Source organism: Athalia rosae, chromosome 5 (genome assembly GCF_917208135.1).
Source record: "Athalia rosae chromosome 5, iyAthRosa1.1, whole genome shotgun sequence".
NCBI classification, from domain to species: Eukaryota; Metazoa; Arthropoda; class Insecta; order Hymenoptera; family Athaliidae; genus Athalia; species Athalia rosae.
In genome coordinates this window covers 12,659,429-12,678,144 of record NC_064030.1, presented here as the reverse complement: position 1 = coordinate 12,678,144, position 18,716 = coordinate 12,659,429, and the positions used below count along the sequence as shown (strand labels likewise).

The window sequence follows — 18,716 nt, the reverse complement described above, 5'->3', positions numbered from 1 at the left end:
GCATCATGTAACCAAGATTCGGTGGAACAACTCTTTCCCAGATTCCGAGGACGTGGTGGCTTCAATCCAAACCCAACGTGCAGAATGTTCCGACTCACCGCACGTCACTTGATATCGGTCCGCAACATTATTTCCTCGAAGCGGGGTAATGTCATCTGCGCTGACCTGCCATACTTGACTGTTGCAATTCCGACCAAAGAACCGCAGCTCGCCGGTGATCTTACGGATGGGCAATACGAAGCCGATGCAAGTGCCGTCGAATTCTTTGAAGATCGGAAATTTACACCAGTTGTTGACGACGAAAACGACGAACCTCTCGATGCACGGAGCGAAAGCGACAGTGACAGCGACGTTGAGGACGATGACGACCTCGACTTGGCGACGCAGTTACGCATGTTCCAACCCACCGCAGCTCCTGTAAGACCGGTGCACTCTTCTGACCGCTGTCGAGATGTGATGGCCAAAAAGGTATCCGAATTCCAATGAAAGGTATACGGTATGCCGAGAATACGTGAGTGACGACACGTATCTAGTTACGTCATAAAAAAGACCAACTGACAGGTACCATAGGATTGTCGAAGCTCAACTACAGTCTTTTCTTCCAGTATTCATCCAGCATAAACACGAGGATGGCATACTGAAGGAGCTCGTTGGTCACGCAATTGATGCAACGACCAAAATTGACCCGCAGTGGTTCGACGAATCTGATCCGTGCAACGGCCATAGGATCTTCGCCGTACGGTTCATGTTGAGGGTGAAACTTCAACGTTATTGCCAGCTCGACAACCGGGCTGCCAAATCGAAGAGCCAAGAGAAGCGTCGTGCAGCTGCGGCGAAACGAAATGCTCTCAAGCCAGTCAGGAAGATGCGAAACATCCTCCATACCTAAGGTTGACACGTACACTTGGCACTTTTGTCGAGTACACATAGCCGATGGCAGTACGTACATGTGATACAGATACTTGTTACGTAATTCAAATAACTCTGTTGATCACAGCTTGTTCAGACGAACATGTCTCATCGTGATCAGCATTGAAGTTTTTGATATTCCCGTTGCAAATGATAAAATATTGACGAGCGGAGTAAATATTTTCACACAATATTACCATTATCATTACTTGGAGAACAATGATAAATAAACAGTGCCTATGGGTTTTCTAGGTATTGTGAGATAAACGTGTTCCAAAAAAGTACCGTGGAGTCGCCATTTTTTTGCAATTGATTACGTGATATCGGTATATTATTAATATGAACGTATTCTTATATTATTATTATTACATAATTTCATATCAATACGAACATATTAATAACTTACTATATCACATAATTATATGTATGTGAAGAGGGAACGATGAATTCATAGCCGTCCCGATCATACCGAGAGTTCAGGGTGAGCTGCTCGTGCAGTTGTATTGCAGGGATTAATACCCATGTGTAAAACAGAGCTGTGAATTCGGCAGAAGTTCTCGAGCGACTTCGCGGTATGAAAAAGTCGGTCGACTTATACTTTCCCAATAAGAAAGCATTCAGTGTGATAACGATCCATTTGGAGTAATCCAAATGTTGAACTCCCTGTAGTATGGCTATTCTGTTGGGAATAGTTCTCCCTGTTCTCTCAGGTGGGATTGGGACATTGTTGACCGACGCACGTTCATCTCATGTTATGTGATCGGTTCATTAGACCGTTCACTGTAACAATGGCTCTCGGTATTTGGTTGGTCTGCCGTTATTTTGCAACTCAAAAACTTTTCGCACATCGAAAGCGAAAAAACGAGGGAAGACCGGGAAAAGTGGACTCCATTTCGGTTTGGTCTCCTCCATGAAATTTGTGATACAATTTTTCATGTTATTTTCTTTCGAACTAGTATACAGATCGTGCGTGCAATCGATTCTTGTTTGCCTTTGATCTGGCGATACTTATAAAGTGTCAGACAACCGTGAATGTGTATCGAGTGTAGCGTACCGCTTACTATCGAATCTAGGATTCAATGGGATACAGAGTGCTTCGATGGATGCAAATCCCAGTCTGACGGCAGAACTTCGTTCCCTAATATCGATACAATGATCATGAAACATGCGATTATTACTAATTGAAAAATTGCAACTTTCAGATTCGGCAAACTGGCGTTCATCGTCCCTGCCGGACGAAATCGATGGACCCTATTGTATTATACCTACAAGTAGAATCTCTTAATAATCGAAATATCACTTATCGTCTGTATTTATATTTTAGGATTCGTGGCTTCAATAAAATAATTTTGGATTTTAAAATTGATTTGTGGCCTTTTTGTATCCAACTCCGAATTAATTTCTATCATTAAATGTACCCTGAATTCTACTTTGACCTTCAATCGCTTTCGAACCTTTAAACTTCTCAAAGAATAATGGATACCTTTCGCTAGGGCCATATTCAATTCCCTACAAAAATATGTCTGGGATCTATGCGGATGCGGAATCCGTCCCACGCGAGTTCGGCTCGCATTTTTTTTTAATACGCCGAACAAATCCATCAATCCACAGCTATTTCTTTTTCAGATTCTGGCGGTTGAATTGTTATTAGAAACGAAAACAGCGCGAACACTACCTAGATTTATGCAACGCTAGGAAATATTATAGAAATATGATGGAAATACCATAGAAATACCATAAAAGAGATACCATAAAGTACTATTTTCCCAAAGACCGTCAGCTGGCCAATTACATTAAATATTTTGCCAACATATAATCACGCATGCAGTCATATCTGTGATGATATCTGATATCATGTTCAATATATCTATGATATTGATATGATCAATTGGTGCTCAAGTCATTCGAGTGGTACTAGCATCTCGTCGGATTGCTGCGCTCCATTTTGGATCATCCGAATGGATTATATTTTATATTGCGTCACCGCGTATATGCCACGTGATATTTTCAGTCGGCGAATAAATTTGTTGATCATACCTACATATCGGTCATGCGGTTGGCCGCCAATTTTCACGTTATCGATCAAGACCGTGTTTCACCATAAAATGCAGATGGCGCCTTAGGCTGGAGCTCTTATTTTGTAACATACTACCGTATGACTCCGACTTTTCGCAACTTGTCCGATCTAGTTCAATATATCTATGCTATAAGTAAGGAAGGTTTAAAAGAGTTTGATAGTAATTACATGTCGTGTCCAAGTAATTAAAGAGAAGACGCTGGTGCATGCTATTGGGACGTAACACCACGGTCAATTTGAAGGTTAGGTACATTACTTTAGATGTGAGGTACCATCAGAAACGTAAGTGTTTTCAGGTAGCTGTTGCATCGTGATTGCATGGTTGCCCTGACGTATTTTTTTGTAGTTGTCGATGCATCGTTTGAAGCTCCAATGTATATTGTGTATTACTTCATGGTTAGACCCATGGTGGCGGCGAAGTTTTCGGCCATAGAATTGCCCATGGAGCAGGTATCAATTAGCGAGCGGCATGTTATCAGGTCTACACAAAAGTTTTTCATGTAGATGCTAGCCATTACCATCAGCGAGCTCATTCGTGTATCAATTATGAATGACTGCCTGTTTGCGGGTTGAATTTCAGCCAATTTCGGTCCTAGTCATGCCTCTGGTGCTAAAGACCCGCCAAGCACAACAAGTGTAACAGGGTGTGGTGTAAGCGGCTGCAAATTATCCATTTTTTCCCGTACCTGCAAGCCTTGGTCTCATGATTGGCTCTGGTTGACGAACTTCATTCTACAGCGTACTGCGTTGACGAACAAACGTATGTACTGTGACGTTGCATTTTGCATGCCCGTCACAGGGTCATGCGACTTCGCGAAAATACGGCCGGATCGGCGGGATACTCTCGGCAAACAGTGACGGATTTAGGTAGTTTGTAATATAGCAATAATTTTTGTATTTTCCTCCCATTCCAACCCTCCCCATGTCCTGGAGCCCGACCACCGAGGGAATACCACAGCCTGACGGATGCTACTGTGGGAGGCTTACTGACCCAACTGCATCGGACTGAGTAAAAGTAGCCCCAAAAGACGCGCAGCTCTGGTTGCCGCAAGAAACGGACGAAGATCAGCGTCTACCATCTCGTATCGCCATGATGTCTTCCCGGGGAGCACAGTGAACGACTTTTCCACTGCTGCATATTCCCCCAACTATCGTATCGCACCAACTCCGTGGATGCCGGATGGCAGCGTATAAGGCCGTGAGATGAACTCTACAGTAGAGCTTCCTACTATCCCGACTTCTCGGCCAGGCGCCGAACCACCTTAACCACAACCACCCTCCGGACACCGTGTTGACTTCGCGGTGGCCCCAGAAAGGCCCCGGCTACATCATTCACCCTAAGGAGCAGCAGAATTGCGGGAGCGGGGTTCAGGTGACCTCCTACGCCGATCCTGGTGCGGTCCGGCGAGGATCCAGAGTGAAGGTCGTCGCACCGAAGCCAAAAAACCCCCAGCTAGCGAGGTCACGTGTGCGCCCAAGGTTGGGGGGCTACTCCAAGGCGGCGGTGGTTCCGGGAGTGACACCCAGCGAATGACGAGGGAAGCATGAGGGTACAGCAGGGTCCGTGCAGTTTGAAGCAGTAGCCATCCAGTTCATCCTGCGCAGTCAGCGCAGCTAAGGTGTCACTGGAGTGATCCAAGCGACCAATCAAACATCAGAAGCTACTCCCTCCAGATATCGATATTCGGCAGGACGGATCGAAGGATGTGATATTGTATTGTTTACAAAGATAACGAATCACGGAGAGGTGAGGGGCCGCGCCGCTCTTATGCGGAGGCGGCGGTCGGGGTGGTGGCCCCCCCGGCCCGTCACGGGAGCCGGCACAGCAAAACGTACGTCACAGATCTTCAATGTTCACACAGACATTATAGTTTCATACCGAATCCAAATCAACACTTCAATCATGAATTCGTTTTTGAAAAGATGCTGCATTTTTTTTTCTGAAATATTGTTGCAATTCTTCCTATGAAGATTTCTATCACAGACAACTTGTCGGTTTGATCACCACACAATATATATCTATAACGACACATAAAATTTATCTATTTTCGGAGGAACAGTTATATCCACACCAATAGAATCCTTTCTCGAATCTGATTTTTTGCATGAAAAGTTTTGCTATTTCTTATCACTCGAACTTGACACAAATTTATGTAAAGGAGGAGGTGAGCCATTTTTTTGTTAAATGATCGGTCGGGACTTTAACCATCACTGTCGATTTTAAAATCAGTTTTTCTCCATAACCGATTTTAAAGGAATATAAATGGTGATTACTTTGAATGTTAGTATAATTCTTATTATTATGGTACAATAGAATAATTCTTAATTTTCTCTTTCTAATGGTGAATAAAGATTGTCCTCGCTTACTTCAAATACAAATTAGCGGAAGAATTTTCGTCATACTTGAGTTTCAGAAAGCTCGGGCTTTCGTTAAGTACCCCGTAGTGCCCCGCCTTCCCCTATATACATGATCAAGCGTATCAACAAACTAAATGTGGTACGAAGAGTCCTGACCCATATTTCACATATCTCATAGATCACAACAAGCATTCCATTAGAAAAACTAGTCCAAGTCAATAGAACTATTAAAATTGTAAAGATACAGTGCGAATGAAAGTTTCTGATTTTGGTGCTATCTCTACATCAAATTATAGCTTATAATCATTATCATTCACAGATCACTCCGGCGGACGTGATGCAAGAGCTCGTCGCGCTGAGGGCTGCGGTGGCGCGGCTGCAACGGCAGCAGCAGCCGCAGCCCGCCGCGAACGCGGCCCCGGCGGAGGAGGCCCAGGCAGCGGACCCCGGCGAGCCGGCACGGGCGCGGCCGAAGAAGCAGCCGCAGACGCGTAAAAACCGCCGCCGCCGAGGGGGGAATCAGGCGCCCGCCATCTACCACTATTACTACCGTTAGTAATATTGGTAGATGGCGGGCCGGCGACGCTGCCCCCCATCAATAAATAAAAAAATAAATATATTCAAAAAAATATACTGCTTGTATTAGTTCTTTTCCTTCCACCACAAATATAGTGCGACAGTAGTTCTAATGCATCTGATGTCTGAATTATGAATTCCCATCGTTGTCTTGTTTAGTAGTGAACGTTAGTTGTTTAAGGGATCGTCTCAGTGTGAAATTTTCGAAAAATCGATTTTTTTTTTTTTTATTATTGCATCATCGGATAGTATACACTGCAATAAACACTCTCTCAAATTTTCAAATCGAAATTCAAAGTATTACGGTCGCTACAGCGTTTCTGGTAGAAAGGGAACGGAGTAGGGAACGGAGCGAGACATCTGCCTCGTTCGCCGCTCCGCTCGACCGTTGTTCCTTTTGTTTATTTTTCTACCTGCGTGTGTATCCTTCTGAGGTACCTACGTTCTATAACTTTCGAAAATAAACTAACTTGCCAAGCATTTCAGTTCGTTTTCGACATCGACCACGAATAGACATAAGAGTGAAACCTCCACGAAAAAAATCAAAATGGATAGAAAAGGCGCAAGAGACACGAAACCTCGACGTGATAGAAAAAGACCCGCAAAATTCAAGGGCACAAATCGACATTGTATTGAGACGGATATATCATTTGCAAGTACTTCGGCGGCGAAAATAGGGAGAAAGAGTCCGGAGTTTGAGGTAAAAATCGATCAAACATTCGGCTATGTTTTGATCGAATTTGCCTTGGTTTTCGGCGCTCTTCAACAACTCCTGAAATGCAAAAATTGTGATAGTGATGTGCGATTCTATAAAAAATCGATTCGAGGTTTAGGATTCAAAATTTGTGTTGATTGTTTGTGTTCGGACCCGGCCGAGATCAACTCTTGTCCGTTGATAAACAATGCGTACGAAATCAACCGCCGTTTCTGTTTCGTCATGCGAATACTCGGCATCGGCATACATGGCATCAGAAATTTTGTCGCATTAATGGATCTAAGTTCAACTTTCAACAGCACAACGTATTACGGAATTATGAAAATGCTGCATATTGTTGTGAAATCGGTATACACGGCCGTTATCCAAAAAGCAGGCTCCGAAGAAAAAAAAAAAAATTTGGAAGCGGAAAATCGAGCGGATATTCTCACGGTGTCTGGTGATGGATCCTGGTCGAAGCGCGGTTTCACTTCGCGCATGGGTATCGTGTCTGTGATTGGAAAATACACCAATAAAGTCCTGGACGTTGCTGTTCGGTCAAGCTTTTGCAAAGCTTGTTCACTTTGGAAGGGAAGAGAAAACACGGTTGAATACGATGCATGGTATGCGACGCATGAACCAGAGTGCAACGTAAATCACGAAGGCAGCGCTGGAAAAATGGAGGTTGATGGTATGCTCGAAATTTTCAAAAGATCTGAGGAAATCCACAATGCAAAATACGGATTTTATATTGGAGATGGAGATACAAAGACCTTCAAAATGTTAAGCCAAGCCTTATGGCGACGAGCTCACGATAAAAAAAAAAGAATGCACGGGCGCAAATACTCAAAATAACAACGAAATTTTAATCATTGCGTGTGGCAACTCGCTCCCAAACACATATTCTGTGGGAAGCAAACCGTAGAAATCGCGACGTATTGTGCAGCCTGTACGTTCAACGAAGGGTTCACTCCACTTTTGAAAATCATGGAGACAATGGGATGTACCATAGGGCCGATAGCCGCAGACTTCGCTGCAAAACATAAAGCAGAGCGCATCAAAACTGCAGATCGCCGAAGCTCTCTGGACAGCAAAGAAGCCAGGACAGCCCGTCGAACTGAAATTTCGGCCGAAAATGAGGAGTTCGAGGAAGCAGAAGGAGTATTGTATGGACCTGGCATCGCCGATTGATTGTAAGTAAACGATTTCTCTAAAATTTTCGTACTTGAATCTTTAAACGCGTTTTTCTCGGAATGGTGTTTTTCAAAACGGTTTCCACTCTCAAAGGGAGAGTTTTAAAGATATCTAGTTCAAATTTCGGGAGAACATTTTAAACGTCATTCTTTATCGCGCTATGGAAGCTTTTTTTTTTTTTTTTGAAAACTTCCTATTTTTTTTTACGAAAAACTGTCGAAAAAAAGGGCCACATTCGAAACTTTTTGTTCAAACCGTCGCCATTTTGTCAAATTTGAAAAAAAAAAACCCCTCCATAGCGCGATAGCGACTTTTCTACAGATCAATAATCTTTTTAAAATTTTTTTTTCAGATCAAAATTGCGGCCGTCACCGTGGAAACCGTGCAGCACCTTTTTTTTTCACGTGAAATTTCATTAATTTATATAACAATGATGCACTCAATAGATAAACTTTGAAAAAATCATATTGTTTTCTTCATAAACGTATTTATTTGTAAAAAAAAAACCGGACCGATGACTTTATTTGAACATTAAAAAAAAAATTCGCGAAAATCAGTGATTTTTCGGAGGGTCACACTGAGACGATCCCTTAAGCCATTTATAATTCCGTTGCAATTTGTGAGTTCGCGCTTTCGAAAGATCATCTTATTGTCAGTTTTTCAAGTACATAATTGTAAAGGAAAGAACTTGTAATTTCGGTCACCGATTTCATTGAGCAACTGTCATTAGGGTCACAGATGTAGTGCGGTGATTTCGATCGATAAGGGGGTTCACTATTGATGGTTCACAGGTTTGTCTCTCGCAGGGGCGCTCATTTGTATCACCTATTGAATGATAGAAATAGAAACCTTTTCCGGACGTTAAAACCATAGATATAGTATCTATGTAGAAACATATATATACTGAACAGAACCTTCTCATGGGCCGTGTATTATGTTCCACTACCGTCATAGATGTGTTCAATATATCCATGTTACTACTAACAATAAGCTGTATACCCTTGAAATATGAGATATCTTCGAGAGGATACAGATGTTATCATAATTTTTATGCTGGGGGTCTAGTGAACTCTTTTACATTATTTGAGTACAACGTTTGAGAAGAGAGAAAACTTAGATCAATAATATATCTGTGATGAAATTAATACTGGAAAATGTGCTTTTTCAACTTATATCGTATTTCTGGGTTTAATGGCTGAAATTTTCAGACATATTTTTTCTCGATTACGAATCGATAAGCCTATCACAAATGGATGAGGGGTTGCCCCAAAGAAAAACTGATATTTCTCTTCCTGCGTCTCCTATGGAAATGTATCACACATGTTTTGAGAGCCTCCTCCGAAGATCAGCTCAAACAGATGATTTTTAGGGGTCACTCAAGATTTTAACACAATTTACAAAATCGTGCAGAATTAAATTTTTTTCGGTTTCTATTCTCAATCGTCTATTGCATTCTATGTTATGAAAGATAAAGATACCACAAATATCCAGTAGATACTTTGATTTCTAAAAGTCACTTAAAATTTTTTATCCTCCAAGGTAAAGTACTTAAGATGTTTTCGAGCGACCTTTGAATCTAAATATTAACGAACTTTCAACTCTTGAGGTTGATATATAAAAGAATAGAAAGATAGATAAATATCTATGATGAAAGTGAAAATCAAGCATTAAAAAATTTCCCAAAATTTTTCAACTAAATTAGGTTCGATATAGCTATGGTATTATCATGTGTTATCGAATTCTCCTTTCATGATTCTGCAACTTTTGTTCCACACATTTTCCAAAAGAATCCTCAGGTTTTACAGGTTATTTGTATCATAGCCTGTATCTAACGTTAAAAATTCATGGATACCGTGTATAACATGGCTAATTTTTCTCGATCTGTCGGTCAAGTTGAACAGCTACGTCGAATTATTATATCGATCGGTCTAGAAAATAATTTGCGAAATCGTGTGACTTATAGCGTATCAGGTCGTTCTGTGGGTAAAACAGCGTCCTGAAGCGAAATCCTCAAAAAAGGATATTTTCGCCGAGCGCGCCGACTACATTCATGTCGCGACACTACGATTTGCCAGAAACCTGTTCGATCTAATTCAATATATCTATGGTGGTACGAAGAGTCCTGACCCATATTTCACATATCTCATATATCACATTAAGCATTCCATTAGAAAAACTAATTAGAGTTAGTTATATTAGAGTAAGTTACCTAGTTTAAGTTATTAGTGTAGTGTAGGATAGTGTAGCTTAATTAAGATCGGATCACTGAGACTGTAGTAATAAGTTAGTACAGGTACATTTAATATAGGCCTAAAGATAGAGTTGATACATGATAGGGAAAGTCCAGTTGGATCAGCTATTTGGGCATAAGTGGATTAATCTCGATGCAAGTGTAGTTATGAGTTACACACCTGACAGTAATGGAAGAATTATCCATACGGGTATAGAGTTTCGGGAAAATGACCTTTCGGGAAATTGATATGTCGGTAATATAGCGATTCGGGAATTTGACGGTCGAGAGAATCACGATTCGGTGAAATGACACGTTCGGGAATATAGCGATTCGGAAATTTGAACGGTTCAGGAAAATGACGGTTCGGGAAAGTGGCGCGTCACCATATGAGTAACATAAGAAATATGAGTACGGTGATGGAAAATGGCGCCGAAGATGCGGCGTCGAAGAATAAAACAATCGAGAGAATATTTCAGAAGACATCACAACGCGAGCATATATTGCTTCGTCCAGATACTTACATTGGTTCTGTTGAACCTGTGTCGGAATTAATGTGGGTTTACAACCCACATGGTGAGATGATGGTGCAAAGAGAAATATCATACGTTTCTGGTCACTATAAAATATTTGATGAAATTTTCGTCAATGCCGCTGATAACAAACAGCGCGATCAAAACGACAGTCGAATTTATCAGCTGCTAGCGTGTTGTACCAACTCCCTCAGATTTCAGCTTCAGCTGTCAAATTGTCGATCGCCAATACAGCTGAGATTGCGATATTCAAATATAACTGGGTTATGTCGTGTCAGGGTGAATAATGCGGCACGAAACCAGACTCATATGAGTAGGGTAGCAGAGCATGAAATAAAATTGATCAATCGAATGGGAGATTTTGATGAAGATAGAAACTTCACAATATTATGGAGGTTGAATCATGACCGGTTGGAAAATAAACTCAAATGATTTTGACATGATTAAGTCTGGAATTTATTTGGCCAACTGAATAATTATCATCAATCATCATCAATCCTTACTGAAATTGAAAAGATAGGAATTGCAACTCTAATCGAGAACTTAGAACAAGTGAAGAAAATTCGACTCATTGAGGAAATTGCGACATTGACAGAGATCTTTGTTACCTGGGTCGTACGAGTTCTAACTTCCAGTTAGAATGAGACTCGTGACAGTTGTTGCGAAACCGACCGGGACCTATCATCTGAGACAAGGGATGTAGTACTTTTGTGAGAAATACACTCATCGAAAAGAATTCAACTGCAATTGGTAACTTCGGCGTTTGCATCTTGACGTAGAATTTTATCACCTGTGTTGAGGATTTTTTTTCCAACAGGAGATAAACTTGTTACAGGGATACATCAACATGGGTTAGTTCTCTATCATATCTGTAGTACGCGTATGTTTGATCCAGAGCGGCATTACGATCACTATTGATTAGTAATGAGTTCACATCCGAGCTATACCATTGGCTACCGACTGCGACTATGACAGGAAACGGTGATGATACCCAATCACGGCAAAAATTTCGGGCGGTAAATTCGAAAATGTTTTTCCGCGAAGGTATGAGCGGAGGGGTTTTTTGGTTGCTATGTAAATTGTTGCTGAGCGTTTGCAAATTTTTAATGCAGAGCCATTATAGCAAGCGTCTCTGTGGGAAACGACTCTTTTGAGCTCTTTCGAATCAAATACATAGCAATTGAAGAACAGAAGATGCCGAATTACGTGTAGACGACTCAGGAAAAAAGGGAGATGCTGAGGCAGCATTACCAAGAAAGAAGTTACCGGGAGATATCGGAGTTCATGACTAGCATGAACCCCGATAGAAAGATTTTGGAGTATTCGGTCCGTAGTGTGAGTTGAACATCTTGCGGAAAAATTCACTTAACAGATTGTCAAACGCTTTGATGCTACGAAAGACTTGAGCTCCGCAGCCCGACGGCCAGTAGTCCAGCCGTCGAAGCGACTAGATGAAGATACCAGACTTAACATGTGCCTAGCATTCGAGGACGGAAGCCAGCCAACATCGAAGGTTGCCCAAGAGTTTGGAGTCTCCAAGTCGTCGGTGCTGAATTTTCTGCATGAAGCGGGGTCCCAACGACATCAGGAACTAATGCCTCCACATGCAGAGACTCTTATGGCTTTCGGCGGGCGAATGATCGAAGAGCTGAACGCTAATGAGCGACTACTCAGTAGGATCTGTCTTACAGACGAGAGTACTGTCGTGTTGCATGGGAGGCCAAATCGGCTAAACGTTCGGGTTTGGTCTCGCAGCAATCCTCATTTGGTGGTTCGGACAGCCACACGATACCCACAGAAAATTAATGTTTGGCTCGGCGTTCTTGGGGACCGTCTCATCGGGCCCTTTTTCCTTGGAGAAAACCTCAATGGCGAAAGGTATCTTCGTCAACTCGAGGAGGAAATCATATCTGCCCTAAGGGCAGTGGATAGTGGGGTGAGCATAATAACCTCAGAACATAATGATAATGCGGTTCTATTTTGGTCAACATCATTCAGAATGGTACTAAAAAACTTTGTTTTTCACCAGAAACCCATCTGATTTCAGCAGGACGTTGCGCCTCCACACTACACGGCTGCCGTCAGAGCTTATCTTGTTAGGCAATTTCCCGGACGATGGATCGGCAGGGGCAGTCCAGTCGCGCGACCAACGCGTTCACTAGATTTTTTCCCGCTAGATTATGGTTTTTGGGCACACTTTAAAAACTGTCTCTATGCAGAATGGAAAATAGCGAACGCTGCTAAGCTGCGAAACAGGGTGTTGGAAATTCTGAAGGGCCTCCGACCTGAACGAATTTCTGATACCACTAACGCTTTCTATGATCGCTGAGAGTACTGTTATGCGGTAGCGGAAGGGCTGCATTACGCACACTTCTTTCAAGGTCTCGGTGCATGTTCAGGCCTCAGGAGAATTTTACCTACCCTCCTATCTTTTTAAGATGAGTTCTCATTGTCATCGCACATTCCGAAACATGCCATATAGCTTCAAAAAATCCCGAAGTGGTATTAAGGTCTAATTGCAGTCTCGATTGTCTCTCATCAAATATACCTGAATAAGTATTGAGGCCAAAAATATCTTGCATCATCACATATCCTTAGGTTAATAAATCTTACAAGTTCAAGTTATCAAAAGAGCTAACCACTTAAGACATGACAGATAGCAATATGAGCCTTAAAGGGAGGCTAGCGTCACTGTCTCACAAGAGAAATGCACGCTCAGGTATCAAACAGATTTCCTTTCGGAACATAGATAAACGTGAGCTTCCAGTATATATACTGGACCAATATGAAACTTCTGAGAACAGTGTATCTTTACTCCTTGTTTGGTCCTGCTCACGATTAACTGAAAATGATGAAGGGGAGATCTGTACTGCGGCTGCATCATTGGCTGGCTTGTTATTAGGATTTCAGACTATTGCTGGAAGATCCGGGATATCTAGCGCTGGGAACCTCAAAAACGCTCTTTCTCTCGCTGGATATGACCTCCAGACATCTATTGTGACAGCTGATGAAATCAAAGACGGCTTGTGGGACTCCTATACTGAATCCTTCTGTAATAAGATTCCTGTTGATGATAACATATTCGAGGATGATTTCAAGTGTGCGCTCGCTCTGTTCTGTGTAACAGTACTGTCGATTTCCAAGCAAGTAACGCCCATTGGCTTCGAAAATTGGTATGAAAAAAGAATAAGCGGCTTTATAAACTCTATCGGAAGTGCATCAGAAAAGGAAATCCTCAGTTCTACTCAGTTCTCGGACTGCAGTGCTATGGCTTACCTGAATAATCTTTTTGGATCGGCCTTCGATCTCAAAATCAGAGAACGCAGGGACTCTTGAAAGAGTGTTCAGGGATGTATTAACACTCCTCGAGTACACTGAGATGACTCATATCGTCCTTATCGACGAATACCTGCACGATGAATATCCAGAGATCTTAGCCACCAGGTAGGGGGGAAACAAGCCCAATGCACGCAGCCTGGGCATTTCTGGAGACACTCCTGAGGGACGAGGTCCCATTCGCTAAACTACTTTATACTAGAGAAGAGACAGCATGCTTAAACCGTAATAATTTTCCTTTTATCTTGGCGGCTGCGTCTGCCGCTGCCGTCATTCGAAACGCCCTCCATCCGTAATTACAAAACGACAGATAACCCAAGTGCCAATTCGGTGGCCAGTATGGTGACTAGATATCTGACCAAAAGACAAGCACTTGCACTAATAGCTATGGGAGATGCTGACGAATCTCATATGTCAGAAAGGGTCACTGCCAAGTTTTCCGCATTGATTGAGGAAGTAGACACACCTGATGACCCATCTACAGAAACCCAGAGGACCTAATGTCCTTACCGTAATATAAGCCATGTCAAGACTGATGAAAGAGTATTACTGATAAATTTCCGTTCCTATTTCTTATTGAGACAGTCTGTGCCTAACCAGCCACTCCGCCGGACATGCATTCGTTTATTCCGTAAGTTTTGTGAATTTGTTAAGCGACGCGTCTGGCGCCCAACAATCTTTTTGTCGTCGCTCGTCGGGTCTGGCCAACCACTATCCTTGTCGCATTTTTTTTATTTTTTATTTTCGGCCAAATACTCGTTGAGTTTGTCCTTTATTTTCGTATTGAATTCAATCAATCCTTCATACCGAGTCCAAACCGAACTCTCATCAGTCGAGGTGAGTCAAATCAAATTAAAACTGCGAGAAGTGAGGCACTCAGTAACCCGATAGAGGGCGCGTTAGCAGGGTGCGCAAGCGGAAGACAGAGGGGGGGAGAAGCAAGAGTCAGTCTTCGGCAAGACGGGCATCAGGAAAGGCGGTATAGGTATCGCTGGGGAAGAGGTAATTTGTGTGGTTTCAACATCAATGAGTGGTGTGCAATAATATTTAACGGCGAGTATTGTTATTACATTTCAAACCAAACAGCATCTTTTCTGAAATCAACAGAGTGTCGTGTTCCAACAAATCCGAATGGTCGAATAACTTTTCCTGATTACAACAGTTTGCCGCACTCATTGCTTGCAAGAAGAACAACTTAACCGACCAGGGCAAACTGCAATACTTTATCATCGCGTTGTTCGCGTTTCATGTCATTCGCGACGTAAATAACGCGAACATTAGAAGAAAAAGGAAAAAAACTTTACACGTGCAGAATCGCACACACGATCCTCGTGCTATGAAACCGAACGCTTGCTGCTGCACTAAACGCTACTTGTTTGTTACGGAACTTCGAAAGGCTCGTGCAAGCAGACGTGGATAAACAACATGACAAAAGAGAGCGAGCCAAGGATCAAGGATCTTGCGGACGGGAAAGACTTTACCAAAGTAACATTTTCACCGGATTCGTCAAAGTTCAAAATTCAGGCGTTGGATAATGACATGGTATCGTTGATGACTCGTCGAGCTTATGAAGTCGCCGCTTCTACCAAAGGTGTTGAAGTATTTCTCAACAATACCATAGTGCCCGTTCGGTCCTTCAAGGACTACGTTGATCTTTATGTCAAAGGAAAAAAGGACGACATAGGAAAGCCACTCCAAGTTAGCCACACGAATTGTGGCACACGATGGCAGGTCGCCTTGACTTCATCGGACAGGGGTTTCCAGCACCCGTCATTCGTCAACGGCATCGCCACCCAAAGGTGACTTTGAATCATCTAGCATCGATCTCCCCTCATTACTCCGTCTATTGAAATCACGTTTTCGCAAATTCTAATCAACAGTTGCCTCTGTATTATTTACAACAGGGAGGGGCACACGTGAATTATGTCACTGGCCGCCGGCATCATTCAAGAGCTAATCAGTAAATGGAAAAAAAAGAACAAGCAAGTACTGACGATTCATCTTCGGCAGATACAATACACCCTTTTGCCACCCCACTTTCCCGTTACGTCGTCCACGTATTGGACAGCTAAATCTGAATTCGGAGTGTGTTCGCTGCTCTGCGAAACAAATGACGATCGCGCACGCGCGAATGGGGTGCGCAATTTCACGTTGACCGTTCTGTATATACTGTGGATTTGGTCAAAATTGGCGATAACGAGTTTTTAGCCCCCCTTGTAAACAAGCGAAATCGTGGAGACTTCACCTATTCGTACACGTGTATGCGAAAAAAAACCGCCTCTTACCATAAGAGTGTGGAACGGCGGCGTTGGCGAAGAGAGTACGAATGAGAAAATGCAGGAAGCTGACTGGAATAGAAAATTGTCTTTTTGCAATCCTCTCGCCACCCTCCAACTTCGTGACGGCCGTGTCTACAACTTGAGAACAAATCAGTCTTTGCCACATCGCAGAGGCTTTCGGCAGCAGTGGACAGCGTGTTACCAGTCGTATTTGAATCAAGTATATTTCATCATACTACGTTCTCAATTTCAGTGACTTCTACTCGTGCCATCATCTGTTTCGAATGTATATACTGTTACGCTCGGGGAAATCTCTTTACGGGATATTGGCGTATACGCGTCGCATGGTCCGATAGGTGGGTTAGTGCCAGTCAAGTAGGGCTGCTGTCGCGCTGTCATGACGTTGTGACCAATGTCATCATGTTTGACCGCGGGCAGTCAGCCGCCTCCTCTTGGCGCTACCTTCAAACTCTTCGTCAGATGGCTTCGACGTCTGTCAATCTGACGTTGCCTAGTTGGCTGTTATTATGGTAAATAACAGTCTGTTCAGAACTAGCGAAGAGATCGCACGTACCTTTTCTGAATAAAACAGACTTATTGCCAATCTAATCCTATGACCCGTTTATTTCCACTCCGGTTATCCGCCCGGAGTAACATTGGTGTCAGAAGTGGGATCTGGGGATTTAGATTGTCTTAATTCCAAAACGCGCGCGGGTGAAAGTGCTTAAAAAATGGTATTGAAGAAGGATCTACGTGGTCGCCTGCGTAGCCAAGCGGTAGCAGAGGATTCTCCTGCCATCGCTCCGGTTGTACCTCCTGCAGCCGGCGAACCTTCTTCGGGGGTTTTGGAAGCCCTACAGGTCCTCATCCGGCAGTTACAAGCTGCAGATGAGAGAATGGCGTGTCTCCAGCAGCAAGTAACCGGGATGGCGTTTCTTCTGAGAGACCATGGGATATTGGCCGAAGCTGGACGTCCCTCTCCTGCTCCAAGGACGCCCCCGACGCCGCTGCTCGCTGCTCGCCCGATTCCAGCACCGAGGACACCTCAAGTATCGCCTTCGGGCGGAGTTCCTATTTCGGTAGCTGCTAGTCCGGGAGGCCTAGTGACCCCCCGGGATCCGGAACGAGCGTTCCGTGCTTTTTCTAGGGCTCGCTGCGTGGCTGCTCCTGGAGGGGTGGTTACCCCTGTTGCGAATTCGCCCTCTTCTAGCGGGGATGCTCCCCAACGTTCGGCTTCTGCATCTTTTCGTGCCGCAAGAGCACCTGCTTCTTTTGCTTCTCCAGAGCAGAAGCAGACCTCGTCGGGACGCGCCTTCTTACGCCGTTCCTATGCAGAAGCGGTCTCCAGAGGATCTCCGCCAGTTCCTGCTGCAGCAAAATCGGTAGTGGCTAGAACCGCTGCACTTATCTCTCGCACTTTGCGCACTCCGTCACGGACAACTGCTTGTCATCAGATCAGGGTTGGCACGTTTGACGGACTCTCGAACTGGGTCGAGAAAACTTTGGCGCAGTTGTAAAAGGAATTTTTAACCGGCCAACGCGCCGAACTGTTTGCTTCGAGTTCTAGATCCCGTGGAGATGCTCGCCGGTCTCCTCCTCAGGGTCGCCGATGCTCGTATTGTAAGAGGAATGGACATGAGATCCAGAATTGTTGGACGCGGGCTCACAACAACTCGTGTCGTCAGTCCGGTACCACCGCAACGGAGTCCACGAATTGGCGGCAGGCACCGCCAAAAGGACGGTCTTCGCCGAACAAGTACAAGGTGGACAATAGGTACAACGGAAATGCTCCTCTACTCCCCGCCCCATCTTCTGCTAGAAGGCAGCCTACTGACGGGGGAAAAAACTAAAGGGTGGCAGTTTTGAAGGGCATAAGCTGCCATTAAAGTCGGATCAACCAAGTCCCTCATTTAATTCAAATATTTTTCTCGTTCGCGGTTTTCGGCGAACGGGCCTTTACGCCTCCGGTACCGTGAACGGTGTCGATTGCCTTTGGGTGAACGACACAGGCGCTGAAGTGTCAGTAGTTCGCCCTGACCTCCTAAATATTTCGTCCAGGTCGGGATGTTTGTCTTCCCTTCGGACGATCTCAGGAGACACTGCGCCGGTTCTTGGATCTTGCGACGTCAAGATCACCCTCGGAGATGTGAGAATTCCCCTCCTGACCAGTCGTTTGAAGAGTTGCTGTGCCGGAAAACCTGCGGAACCTGTGCACCTTTCCGGGGGAGGGAAGAGGTTGTCGTCATTCTTTCGCGGACTGGATTTTACTCCTCTTCCGCGTGGGATCGTTTCTCGAGTCCGGCAGACTACTGCTGTTGACCCACGGGGGACCGGTTCCTGTGTCCGGAAACTTCCCGTTGACCACCGAGGGACATCATCAACGAGTTTAACCCAGGGCAAGCTCCCTGAAGTCCTTCCGAACCTTTAGGATCTCCTGCAGCGCATGTTGCAGAATCTTGAGGAGCCGCAGAAGCGAAGATTCTCGAAGCATCGTCGAGATTTTCGGGAAGCGTCTGCGAGCGGACCCGAA

At 44.0% G+C, this 18,716-nt stretch overlaps 2 protein-coding genes across 2 annotated transcripts; both read left to right on the top strand.

The window, feature by feature from the left end:
• Positions 1–7,483: 7,483 nt before the first annotated feature.
• LOC125500959 lies at positions 7,484–7,887 on the top strand. The gene has a single exon (XM_048655221.1). It carries the CDS (start codon positions 7,602–7,604, stop codon positions 7,803–7,805), a length of 204 nt encoding a protein of 67 aa, XP_048511178.1. The 5' UTR covers positions 7,484–7,601; the 3' UTR covers positions 7,806–7,887.
• Positions 7,888–14,035: 6,148 nt separating this feature from the next.
• LOC125501092 (DNA topoisomerase 2-like) lies at positions 14,036–15,710 on the top strand. The gene is made up of 3 exons (XM_048655990.1): positions 14,036–14,132; positions 14,218–14,363; positions 15,318–15,710. Exons 1-3 carry the CDS (start codon positions 14,036–14,038, stop codon positions 15,708–15,710), a joined length of 636 nt encoding a protein of 211 aa, XP_048511947.1.
• The last annotated feature ends 3,006 nt before the right edge of the window (positions 15,711–18,716 follow it).

Bases quoted from the DNA above. Each gene is read 5' to 3' on its own strand.
- LOC125501092 (XM_048655990.1), top strand. From the start codon at position 14,036: ATGCACGCAGCCTGGGCATTTCTGGAGACACTCCTGAGGGACGAGGTC. The intron at 14,133-14,217 runs GTAATAATTTTC...ACAAAACGACAG, and splicing joins AGAGACAGCATGCTTAAACC to ATAACCCAAGTGCCAATTCG. The intron at 14,364-15,317 runs GTAGACACACCT...TCGTGCAAGCAG, and splicing joins TTTCCGCATTGATTGAGGAA to ACGTGGATAAACAACATGAC.
- LOC125500959 (XM_048655221.1), top strand. From the start codon at position 7,602: ATGGAGACAATGGGATGTACCATAGGGCCGATAGCCGCAGACTTCGCT.